The 13,883-nt window shown below is 39.6% G+C and overlaps 1 protein-coding gene across 2 annotated transcripts in view; it reads left to right on the forward strand.

Annotated features, from left to right (window-relative positions):
• The window catches only part of vegfc (vascular endothelial growth factor c), a 91,106-nt gene that overhangs the window by 56,439 nt on the left and 20,784 nt on the right, over positions 1-13,883 (forward strand). For both annotated transcript variants that reach the window (XM_084341755.1, XM_084341756.1), the window contains exon 4: positions 10,168-10,307. In XM_084341755.1, coding sequence (XP_084197881.1) covers positions 10,168-10,307 — 140 coding nt within the window. The remainder of the gene's footprint in view (positions 1-10,167; positions 10,308-13,883) is intronic.

Below are 13,883 nucleotides of genomic sequence, written 5' to 3' on the forward strand. Positions count from 1 at the left end.
AATGTGCAGTTGTTCACTATTTTGGATGGCCACAAGGTGCCCTGTTGACATTATTTCTTTTGATTCTCTAAATATTTTTTCTATTTGTAAATTCTTTCCACAGCTAAGCAGTGTTATTGTCAAGACTGTTATTGTTATTGTTCATAATATAAAAATTGGTTTGTGCTACTCGTTGGTGAGTTAGCCTACCTGTTGCTTTGAGAGTGTTAAGCATAGTTTTTCACATTGCATTTAATTGGTAATAATAATAATAATAATAATAATAATAATGATAATAAAAAATTTATTTTATATAGCGCTTTTCAAGGTACTCGAAGACACTTTACAGGTTAAAAAGCAGAATAATAAAAACAACACGCTAAAAGTCTTGATAATCTTGAGATTCTGTGAGCCAGGTATATTAAAAGTGCACTGTACTGTAAACATGAAACAGACAGAGAACACTTTTACAGAATTTGTGATAAAAAAAACAGTTTGTGAAAGGTCTTAATTTTAGTTGATTAATAAATAATCAAATTGAATTGCGTTGCATCATTCATTTGCATTGTCCAATCCCATCATATCGCATCATATCGCTCTGTGTTGAATCACATTGTGTATAATCGCACTGCATCATGATTGAGGTGTGAATCGTATCATACCGCATCCATAGTTGCTGCACATGTATCTTTAATGCATCGGATCATTGACAGTTTATCGAGGTGCATATCGTATTGGCCTCACACCAGAGATACCCAAACCCTACTCTCCACGGCTGAGTGTTAGTTCCTTTTCTCTCTCTCTTCCTCTACTAACTCACACATACACACACGCATACGTTCGGGTAAATGCACACACAGTATCTCATGACCGTTTTGTTGGAAACTAATCATTAACGACCCTGCTATTATATCAGACACATGTGTCGTGGTAGCACCTACAGGAGTCCAGCTCTGTCCAAACCACACTGTGATTAAAGGCACATGTTAGGTGGACAGACACTGTTCCACCATTGTTTGTTCAGGCCTCACACGGTCACCTCCATTGACCAACCCATCTTGAACACTCCGTGATGTCATCTTCCATGAGATCGCTTCAGCCATCTTGGCTCATGCTCTCTCTCTACATGTCCACCATCTTGTCTCTCTCTCTACCTCTTTGTCTCTCTGACTCACACACACACACACACACACACACACACACACACACACACTGTGATTATTCATGCATATGCTTTGTGGTAACAGCTGGTTGTGATGGTCAGTGCTCGGACTCATTTCCTTCACTGTTACTTTAATTCTAAATATTTTCACAAATATTTACATTTAAAGTGAACCCTTCTTTTGAGACTGTATTCCAGTCTGGTTATTGGTTACTATTACTATTAGTAATTATCAATTTCTAATAACCACAGTAAACCACACCTTTGTACCCCAACAATTACCTTCACAGGAACGGCTCCTAGCCACTGGTTCAGGTATGTGGACAACACCTGAGTCAAAATCAGAGCAAGGGAAGTGGAAGTGTTCACTGCACATATAAATGCTGTGGACAATAACATCAAGTTCACACTGGAAGATGTTGGAGGAGACAGTCTGCCCTTCTTGGACTGTGCAGTACACACTGAAGAAGACAGAAGCCGCAACACTGAGCTGTACAGAGAACCTACACACAAAGATCAATACTTGCTGTTCGACTCTCATCACCCACTGGAGCACAAGCTGGGGGTCATCAGAACCTTAAACCATCGGGCTGACACTGTGCCCACAAAGACAGAGAGGAAGGAGAAGGAACAGAAGCACATCAGGGGAGCACTTCAAACCTGTGGTGACCCAAACTGGACCTTTATCATAACCTCTAAAAGATCCAGAGCAGACAGAGAGGAGGCGACGAGAAAACGTAACGCGGTAACATCTGAGAAACTCAGGAGGATCTTCAATAAACATCATATCCTGGTTCACTTCAAACCCACCAACACACTGAGGCAGAAACTTGTCCATCCTAAGGATAAATCACCCAGGCATAAACAGAGTAATGGAGTTTATGCTGTTCAATGCAGCCAGGACTGCACAGATTTGTACATTGGGGAGACAAAACAACCTCAACATAAAGGAATGGCACAACACAGGAGGACCAACTCCTCCTCAACTCCTACATCTGAAGGAGACAAATCATTCCTTTGAGGACAACAATGTAAACATCTTGTCCAGAGAAGACAGATGGTTTGAAAGAGGAGTAAAAGAATCCATCTACAGTACAGACCAAAAGTTTGGACACACCTTCTCATTCAATGAGTTTCCTTTCTTTTCATGACTATTGACATTGTAGATTCAAACTGAAGGCATCAACACTATGAATGAACACATGTGGAAATATGTACTTAACAAAAAAGTGTAAAACAACTGAAAATACGCCTTATATTCTAGTTTCTTGAAAGTAGCCACCTTTTGCTCTGATTACTGCTTTGCACACACTCTGCATTCTCTTGATGAGCTTCAAGAGGTAGTCACCTGAAATGGTTTTCACTTCACAGGTGTGCCCTGTCAGGTTTAATAAGTGGGATTTCTTGCCTTATAAATGGGGTTGGGACCATCAGTTGTGTTGTGCAGAAGTCAGGTGGATACACAGCTGATAGTCCTACTGAATAGACTGTTAGAATTTGTATTATGGCAAGAAAAAAGCAGCTAAGTAAAGAAAAACGAGTGGCCATCATTACTTTAAGAAATGAAGGTCAGTCAGTCCGAAAAATTGGGAAAACTTTGAAAGTGTCCCCAAGTGCAGTCGCAAAAACCATCAAGCGCTACAAAGAAACTGGCTCACATGAGGAGGAAAGGAAGACCAAGAGTCACCTCTGCTGCGGAGGATAAGTTCATCCGAGTCACCAGCCTCAGAAATCGCAGGTTAACAGCAGCTCAGATTAGAGACCAGGTCAATGCCACACAGAGTTCTAGCAGCAGACACATCTCTAGAACAACTGTTAAGAGGAGACTGTGTGAATCAGGCCTTCATGGTAGAATAGCTGCTAGGAAACCACTGCTAAGGACAGGCAACAAGCAGAAGAGACTTGTTTGGGCTAAAGAACACAAGGAATGGACATTAGACCAGTGGAAATCTGTGCTTTGGTCTGATGAGTCCAAATTTGAGATCTTTGGTTCCAACCACCGTGTCTTTGTGCGACGCAGAGAAAGGTGAACGGATGGACTCTACATGCCTGGTTCCCACCGTGAAGCATGGAGGAGGAGGTGTGATGGTGTGGGGGTGCTTTGCTGGTGACACTGTTGGGGATTTATTCAAAATTGAAGGCATACTGAACCAGCATGGCTACCACAGCATCTTGCAGCGGCATGCTATTCCATCCGGTTTGCGTTTAGTTGGACCATCATTTATTTTTCAACAGGACAATGACCCCAAACACACCTCCAGGCTGTGTAAGGGCTATTTGACCAAGAAGGAGAGTGATGGGGTGCTGCGCCAGATGACCTGGCCTCCACAGTCACCGGACCTGAACCCAATCGAGATGGTTTGGGGTGAGCTGGACCGCAGGGTGAAGGCAAAAGGGCCAACAAGTGCTAAGCATCTCTGGGAACTCCTTCAAGACTGTTGGAAGACCATTTCAGGTGACTACCTCTTGAAGCTCATCAAGAGAATGCCAAAAGGTAAAGGTGGCTACTTTGAAGAACCTAGAATATAAGACATATTTTCAGTTGTTTCACACTTTTTTGTTAAGTATATAATTCCACATGTGTTAATTCATAGTTCTGATGCCTTCAGTGTGAATCTACAATTTTCATAGTCATGAAAATAAAGAAAACTCTTTGAATGAGAAGGTGTGTCCAAACTTTTGGTCTGTACTGTATGTCAAACTGGAACGACCGTCTTTGAACAGAGGAGGTGGCCTAAGACATTACCTATCACCCACCTACAATGCAGTACTGAGTTCTCTCCCCAGACAGCTTAAGAACCATTCACACCTGGGCTCACCTAGCCCTAGCAACCCACATGAAGACCGGTTGGGTCAACGACCCACAAGTGGCCCTTACGACTCTGTGTCGAGCAGTTTAGCAGTTCGAGAGTTTAAAAGCCTGCAACTCCCCTCCAGTTAGTTAGAGCTGAAGAAGCCTCTTGGATGAGAGGTGAAACGTCTTACAGAAACTGATCGTAGGCAAAAGTCCAGTTGCCTACGATACAGCACTTAGAATTACCATGACCTGGATGGCTCTCAATAAACTTGAATTTGATTAATATATACGGCCCCAATACAGATGAACCCAGCTTTTTTACAAATTTATTTCTCACACTTGCATCTCTCCCAGGAGAGTATATAATTGCTGGGGACTGGAACTGTACGCTAGATCCAGTCAGGGACAGATCCACAGGTATTGATCAAACTCACAACAGAAGTAGAACAACCATTCATCATTTCATTAAAGAATTAAATCTGTTAGATATTTGGAGGCACTTGAAACCTAATGATGTGGCCTACTCCTGTTACTCAAGTACTTATCAAACTTACTCAAGGATAGATTACTTTTTAATCTCTGTATCATTGGTTTCAAAAATACAGGATTGTTCCTACGGCAGTATATTGATATCAGACCACGGACTGTGCAGTATGATATATACAGAGGAGAACCTTATTAGAGATCCACCTAGATGGACTCTGAGTCAGAAATGGTTACAAGATGATGATTTTGTAAAGTATGTGGGAACAGAAATGGATCATTATTTTAAGGATAATACAACACAAACAACAGCGTGTGTCAAATGGGATGCTTTTAAAGCCTTCTTGAGGGGACATGTAATAAGCTATACTTCATCCAAATCTAGGGAGATACGCCAGAAAAGACAGCAACTAGAATCCAGGATACAAAGTTTACAAGAGCAGGTATTTAGGAATAAAACCCCAGAAGCAGAAAAGGAATTGTTGCTCTTAAGAGCAGAATATAATAAACTATCGGCAGCTAGGGCAGCATCCAGTATGCTTAGGCTGAACCAATCATTCTACGAGCAAGGGGAAAAACCTGGCAAGCTTCTAGCCTGGCAGATTAAACAGTTAGAAATTAGGAAAAACATTACATCAATTATTAACAATAATGGTGATACAATAATAGACCCTACTGAAATAAACAGGGAATTTAGGGAATACTATGAAAATCTATATAAATCCCAAATCAAATATGACCCCCAGGCTCAAAAGACATTTCTGGATAAGCTGGATATTCCAACTATTTCTGAGGAATTTACAGAGATGCTAGAGGCAGATCTTAAGGAAGAGGAAATAAGCAACGCTATCGACGGCATGAAAGCAGGAAAATCAGCAGGACCAGACGGAATCCCAATAGACCTGTATAAAAAATTTAAGACAAAATTACTTAAACCACTATTAGAAATGTTTTTGGAAGCATTTTGTAATGGTAGTTTACCCAAATCAATGACTGGTGCATTATTAACATTACTGCCAAAACCAGGGAAGCCCAACAATAGATGTGGAAATATGAGACCAATAAGTCTGCTTAACTCTGACCTCAAAATTCTGTGTAAAATCTTAGCAAGACGACTACAAGAAACATTACCCAGTGTAATACATAGAGATCAAAATGGGTTTATCAACGGTCGCCAAGGGTTCCACAATGTTAGGAGGGTCCTTAATATTATTCAAAGCTTGGAGGACACTACAAATATGGCCCTCCTATCTCTAGACGCCGAAAAGGCTTTTGATAAGGTGGAGTGGTCCTATCTTTTTAACACTCTGGAACGATTTGGTTATGGGAACAAGTTTATAAAGTGGATTCAACTACTGTACCTTAATCCTACGGCAGAAATAATAACAAACAAAAATATATCAGAAACGATCTCAATCAAAAGAGGATGCCGTCAGGGCTGCCCCTTGTCGCCGCTTTTGTTTACTCTGGCGATTGAACCATTTGCTATAGCTGTACGAGAGCACACAGGAATAGTGGGAATAACAATTGGCCACACAGAACACAAACTTTCCCTATATGCGGATGACGTTATCTTGTTTCTCTCGAACCTCAACAAAACAATCCCTACACTTCTACAGTTAATACAGTCATTTGGTGCCATCTCAGGATATACAATTAATTACACTAAGTCGTCAATTCTATTACTTAATGAAAAGGAAAGGGAAAACCCACTTCCAGAAACTTCCAAATTTAAAGTCGTGGATCAATTTACATATTTAGGAATACAAATTGGATCTAAACTAGCTCAGATTGTTAAAATTAACTACATGCCTTTGATGGAAGAAATAACAAAATCAATTAATAGGTGGATTACCCTGCCTCTATCTTTGATTGGCAGAATAAACATTATAAAAATGAATATACTCCCTAAAATATTGTATATATTTCAGAATGTTCCGCTGCCTCCACCTGATGAATTTTTTCAGAAGTTAAGAAGGTTATTCACAGAATTTATATGGGCTAATAACCGTGCCAGAGTTCGCTTGTCACTCCTATATCTACCATATAGTAAGGGGGGCTTAAAAGTTCCAAATATAACCTGGTACTATTGGGCGGTACAACTAAGGACCATCAAGTTTTACTTTACAACAAGGGATAGTCCACAATGGACAGAAATGGAATCGGAGGGTTTAAGTTTGTCTCTACCCCTGTACTTATATTCAGATAAAATGTCGAATTTGATGAAACGAACTACTAATCCAATTGTTAAAAATATGATAAAGGTGTGGTTTGAAGTGAAAAAATATATTAAAGAACCTGAAGTATTGTCCCAGTACAGTCCTGTGTGGGGAAATCAACACTTTACTCCAGGGAGAGCAGATGCTATATTTAAAACATGGGCATCAAAGGGATTAGAAAAGATTCAGGACTTGTTTTTGCCCAGCTCAGATAATATGATGTCATTTGAAGAAATTAAACATAAGTATGACATAGATAAAAAATATTTCTTTAAATTTCTCCAACTCAGAGCTTTTATTAGGACAAGTCAAAATGGTCTTATAACTAAACCTTTAACAACCAGTTTAGAAAAAATTATGTCTAAAGACAGTTTAAGCAAAGGTGCTATTTCAGAACTGTATGATGTATTAATGTCTAACTCATTAGAAAATTCAGATTGTAAAAGAAGCTTATGGAGTAAAGACCTGGGAAAAGAGATCTCCCCAGAGGACTGGGGATCAATATGCACAAAGGCTCACTCCCAATCAGTCAACACTAGATTGAGACTGTTACAGTATAAATGGACAATGAGAACGTATATCACACCAGCTAAATTAAATAAATATAATAGCAATATTCCTGATCTATGTATAAAATGTATGAAGGAAAAGGGGACACTATTTCACTGTGTGTGGCAGTGCAGTAAGGTCAAAGCCTTTTGGGAAGAAATTCAAAAAGCAATAGAAAAGATTATCTCAAAAGATGTTGTGATAAGCCCAGTTTTCTTTATTTTAGGACTTTATCCCAAGAATCATAAATATACTAAGAGTGAACAAGTAATGATAGACACATGTCTTCTGCATGCAAAAAAATCAATTGCATTGTTCTGGAAGAAGCCCAGCAGACCAAGTATTACATATTGGGTCAAACTAATGTTAATAACTTTCCCCTTGGAAAAAATAACATATATACAAAGAGGGAAGCAAGAACTTTTCGAGAAGGTGTGGGGTCCATTTGATCGATTTGTAAATGGTGTGGAGTTATCGGACGAAGAGGAAGTTTAAGTTCTGGTTAATGTAAACCTCTTAATGAGACTGATGAGAGTATAGATTATGAAGTTATCTTAAAATAAGATTGACAACAATTTGTATTTTTTTTCCCCTTTCCTTTTGAATATATGAGTGGGGCTATCTGAGAGGTTTATTTTATTTTATTTTATTTATTTGTTTTGTGTCTTGTAGTTATTATTTAATTTTACCTTTTAAATATGTTTTTAAAAATATATTACATGTTTTGCATATACTACCAGTGTATCAGTGTAATCTGAACAGTTGATTCACACTTCTGGGATTTTGTAAATGTACACTGTACACATGTTTTGAGTAAAATGTCAATAAACATATTGTTCAAAAAAAAAAAACCATGACCTGGATGACAGAGAACCTTCATCAACACAGCTACACAGCAACGTTACTATTTGATGCTTTAAAAGTGGTGCAACCTTGTCCAACAGTCTGAGGTGCTGCTCTGGTGCCTCTATTACACGACCAGATCTGTCATAATTTTCCAGCTTTCGACAAAGATGATCTCCCTTATACTATCTTCTTAATAACCACTGTGTACGCTATATTTTCTTACCATATGTCCAATATTTTTTGTGAGTCTTCGTACTTACACAATAGAGAGACACAGTGTCTCTAAATTACAACAGATATAAACTTTTCTGTTCCATTTTGAGGTCATTTTGAAATCATCTATTGGACCTGTTAAGTTTAGTCAACTGATTTGTTTGGATTTGTTTGATCAGTCTACTGTGGGCAGTCAGTTTTAAAAGACAACTGCCAACATTAGAATATTCCCTGCTGTTAGACAATGTTTGATTGGTGTGTCATGGGCTATACCTCAGCTACCATCAAAAGCTACTTGTGTTTATTCTATGACATTTCTGCACTGATGCACTGAAAGCATTTGACGCTCAGGGTTTGAAGCCCATCTGTTGTTTTGAATGGCCGAACGTGCATCAAAAGCATTATGAGGCGTGTCAAACTGCCTTGATGCCTGTACTCTACCTCATTTTGAAGCATCAAACATGCACCCAGTAACCAGTGAGAGCTGAAAGGGGGGGGGGGGACATAAGGAGAGAAGGAAAGAGAGAGAGAGAAATATCATAGCTGAGGTGCTGTACACTGCTGTGCCCAATGTGATCACACTGCTGTAAAATCTCTCATGTAAAATCTCTCCTGTGAAAGCTTATCCCAGTTCTTTAATACTGAGATAAATGTCATAATTTTTCAGATCAATGTAAAGACAGCGGTAGAGTTTTCATTTTAGGTTTGACACGCTGCATGTGTCTATGTAGGTGCCACAATGACACAATTGAACAGGTTTTATTTTTGTAGCTGGTGAAAATCTACCAGAAATCTTTCTGTAAAATAAAATCATGAAAGATCTAATCAATCAGTCCTTTTCAGCAAAAGGTATCTCATGACACTTTACAATTGGAGCAGCTCCAGACCATACTCTCTAATTATTTTATTTATAGAGACCCAACATTTCCTCCATGAGCAAGTACATGTGGGGTATAGAGACTAATTCTTATTTGGCTTTAGTTTTGTTATACATTCAACCAGTACCAGAGACATTCTTACCTACAGAAATGTTTAGAATGGTTGAGATTATGGCAACAAGATAATTGTACAAATGGTGGGACAGAAAAAGACCTAATATAAAGACTTACCCCCAGATTCCACTGGGCCCTTCTGAACTGCGTTACAGCAGTTAGAGACAATGCTCGTGTTTCCACAGGCTGCGCTACAGCTTGCTTAACCAGCCTTCCAGAAGCGGCTCTCCGCGAAGAATATCAAGTCCATTTTTCACAGAAGCAGACAGCAGCCACGTCAGTCTGCTCGGAGCAGATCGAGCCAGACAGGAAGTCAAACAGCGGAACGGCATAGGGCATCTGGTCAATTTTCAAAATAAAACACCCTTTTCAGACTTGGGATCTACAGCACAACAAAGTCAGAAAAATTAACAATAAATACTCTGAAAACAGACAAATACATAGCCTACTAGAGGCACAGAAATCAAGGAGAAATGATGAAATAAACAAAATCTGTCAACAACATCTGGCACGCATGAAGCTCTGCTTCTGAAACGCTCCCATAGGGATATGAAGCCAAAACAGTGATGCACACACACCAGGTAACACTGGGTTACACTTATTTGTAGATGGTGAACTGGCAGTAGGGACATTATTGTCAAATGTAAACACATTTTATTGAATGCAACATCATAACTCAGGAAACAAGGACAACCTGTAAAAATATATTTTCTTAAAGTATTATTTTATTATTATTTTAAGTACTATTTGTTCTACCTCTGTTATTTATAGCTGCCTCTGCAGTCATTTGCATGGGTGCTGCTTGTCTTGACAAAAACACAAATAGTGCTATGCCATTGACCACAGTACTCTTCTCTATGCTCATTACATCTGGTCTTGATTCACCTTGTCTCTGTCTGACTCTTCTCTGTTCTGCTCTTTCTGAAGCTCTTTGAGATCACAGTGCCGATCACCCAAGGCACCAAGCCAGTGACAATCAGTGTGGCCAATCACACCCAGTGCAGCTGTCTGTCCAAACTGGACGTCTACAAACAAGTCCACAGCATCATCAGGAGAGCCCTACCTGAGTAAGCACTCACACTCACTGCATTGCATCACACACACACACACACACACACACACACACATTGGTCAGATTATCTCTTTATAAACTTCACAGTGCCACTCTCTGACAGTCAGCATTTCAAGAGTAAGTGGTTCATGGTGTAATTTTTGGCCTATGTCCTTTGAAAACAGAAAGATGTAGTCATTTTTCAAAAACAGATTCAAGCAGACCAATCAGATGCTGTTAATATAAAGATTAGGAGTAGCACAATTCTCCAAATCCTCAATTCGATTTGATTTTCGATTTAAATGTCATGAATCGATTCGGTTCTCAATCTTTTTTCTTTTGCTTTTTCTTTGAGCACAGATAGCTATGCCATTTGTAGACAGGTGTAGTCTATGATCATTGGTTTTATGCCATGATAATTAATTACATTTGTTTATTCTTATTCCAAAAGATGGTCTGCATGGTGTCATGAGTGATTATTCTGCCACCGCTTCTGTGTGTGCGACGTGGGCTAGCCTGCTACATTAGCTCGACAGATAGACAACAGTTTCCCAAGAGAATGAATGAAGCTTGAATTCCTTTCCAAACCTCTACTCAGGAAGTACTGTAAAACTAGACAAACAAAGGAATACATCTCAGTATTACATTCAGTTACAAATGTTTTTCAAGAGCAATACTTTTACATTGCCAGTTAAAACATGTAGCGACAAATGCGCTAGCTTAATGCTAACTCATATGGGAAATTACATTACGATGCTAGCGGTAAGCGTATACGATCGAAATACACATTTCAGCAAACATTCATTAACAAAGGTTTTCGTCACCAGTAACTTTAGTATTCAATGACAAGACAACTGTATCAAATCATACTTACAGGCAAATGTATTTTCTGGCCAAACAATATCATGTGAGATAACTTCACCATACCTTTCATCAACTACTGAAACACTGATGGTACAAATAAACATTACGATGGAGTTACCACTAGATGTCGCTCCAGATAACAACAGGATGTCACAGTAATATAATCTCCATTATTTGCTTGCAATGTACCACACTTAGGCCTTATTATCAAATTTAAATAATTTATTAACAATATAAATGTGAAAATAACTTGATTCACGGGTCAACTGGAAACTAACTGTAAACAAAAGAAGAAAAGTCATAGTGGGTACCTGCCATCTACTGACTGTTTTTTGTAACTGCAGTGTGCACTCACAGCAGATGTCATTCAAGTTCACAACAAAACATTTCGATTGGATTAAGGTCAGGACTTTGACTTGGCCATACCAAAACATTAACTTTATTCTTCTTTAACCATTCTATGGTTGATCGACTTGCGTGCTTAGAGCTGTTGTCAAGACAACAACCCTAAGCACACAAGTTGTTCAACCCACATTCTATTGAGATTCAGTGCACGGACAGATGTCCTGACAATTTCCTTTAGAATTTGCTGGTATAATTCAGAATTCATTGTTCCATCAATGATGGCGAGCCATCCTGGACCAGATGCAGCAAAACAGGCCCAAACCATGATACTTCCACCACCATGTTTCACAGTTTCCATGGGAAAAGGTTCTTATGCTGTAATGCAGTGTTTTCCTTTCTCCAAACATAACGCTTCTCATTTAAACCAAAAAGTTCTATTTTGGTCTCATCCATCCACAAAACATTGTTCGAATAGCCTTCTGGCTTGTCCACATGATCTTTAGCAAACTGCATACAGGCAGCAATGTTCTTTTTGTAGAGCATTGGCTTTCTCCTTGCAACCCTACCATGCACACCATTGTTGTTCAATGTTCTCCTGACGGTGGACTCATGAACATTAATATTAGCCAATGTGAGAGAGACCTTTAGAAGTTACCCTGGGGTCCTTTGTGACCTCACCTACGATTATACGTCTTGCTCTTGGAGTGATCTTTGTTGGTCGACTACTGCTGGGGAGGGTAACAATGGTCTTGAATTTCCTCCATTTGTACACAATCTGTCTGACTGTGGATTGGTGGAGTCCAAATTCTTTAGAGATGGTTTTGTAAACTTTTCTGGCCTGATGAGCATCAACAACTCTTTTTCTGAGGTTCTCAGAAATCTCCTTTGTTTGTGCCATGATACACTTTCATAAACATGTGTTGTGAAGATCAGACTTTGATATATCCCTGTTCTTTAAAGCTATAGTTGGTAATCCTGTTCAGAAACACTTTTTGTTACACTGGGTGAAATGGTCCTTCCATCCTGAGAGTAGTCCATACATAATGTGTTCAGAAAAAGGAACAAAATAAATCAGACCTCTGTGGCAGCTGCAGGCCTGTAAAAACTCTGACCAATCCCTCCCTCTCGGTGCGAGTGGAAAGAACCAATCAGATGCCTTCATGTCTCGTCCTGCCCACGTCCCTCCCTCCTCCCTGCATGCACTCATCACGTGTCACCGTTGCCGGAAATATTCAGCACACTCCATATGGAGTTAGCAGGAGAGAACGATGGCAGAGAAAATGCAGCCAAAAGTAACACTTCCAGCGTTACTTGTAACGGCTCACCCGCTGAACGGGCTAAGAAAAGAAAGCCGGAGTCAGAAAAGGCTGCAACGAAGAAGGCTTTGGATAAAACCAGAGGGAAAAGCAGGGTCAACATCGGTTCAGCTTTTGAATGGTGGAGACAACTGAGGGAGCTGAAGGGCCTAAGAAGTGATGCAGAGGTTGCTGTCTTTCTGTTGGACAGGTAATTATTGGTTTTGCTTCGGGGGGATTTGTTATTTGCATGGAAATATGTAACGTTAGCCAACTTAGCTACTTTTGTAGCTCGTATTAGCCCAATGCTAACATTAGCTTCTCTGTCGGTGTAAGCCAGTAATGTTACAGGTCGTCGGTACATACTGCTTGTCTAACTTACCGGATCTGTGCTTCCTGCGCGGAGCATTGAGCATTTGTACTCGATGCATCTCATGCTGGCCCCTGATTAGGGGGCGCTCGTATTGAAGAGGTTATAGGATATGACACTCGGCTCTCCTCTGCCCCGCTGACTCCTACTGTCAGATGTGCGTTCAAGTTTGTGGGGGTGTGGCTTTGGACGGAGCACTGACTGGAGGGGGAGGAGGGGGTGGAGCTTAGAGGAGGTGCAACTTTCAAATCTTGCTAGCTCTCCAACATTACCAACTATAGCTTTAAATAGAACAGGGCGCCCACTGATTGTATGATTGTCATCCCATTGATTGACAACACCTGACTCTAATTTTACCTTCAAATTAACTGCCAATCCTAGAGGTTCACATCATTTTCCTCAATACATAAATGGCCAAGTATAATATTTTCATTTTCTCATTTGTTTAATTGGGTTCTCTTTATCTACTTTTAGGACTTGTGTGAAAATCTGATGATGTTTTAGGTCATATTTATGCAGAAATATAGAAAATTCTAAAGGGTTCACAAACTTTCAAGCGCCACTGTACATACACACACACACGCACACACACACCCACACACACACACACACACACACACATATATATATATATATATATTTATATATATATATATATATATATATATTTATATTTATATATATATATGACTGTCTGACTGTCTGACTGTCTTGGGAT

This window comes from Pagrus pagrus (assembly GCF_965226575.1).
Source record: "Pagrus pagrus genome assembly, chromosome: 2".
Lineage (NCBI taxonomy): Eukaryota > Metazoa > Chordata > Actinopteri > Spariformes > Sparidae > Pagrus > Pagrus pagrus.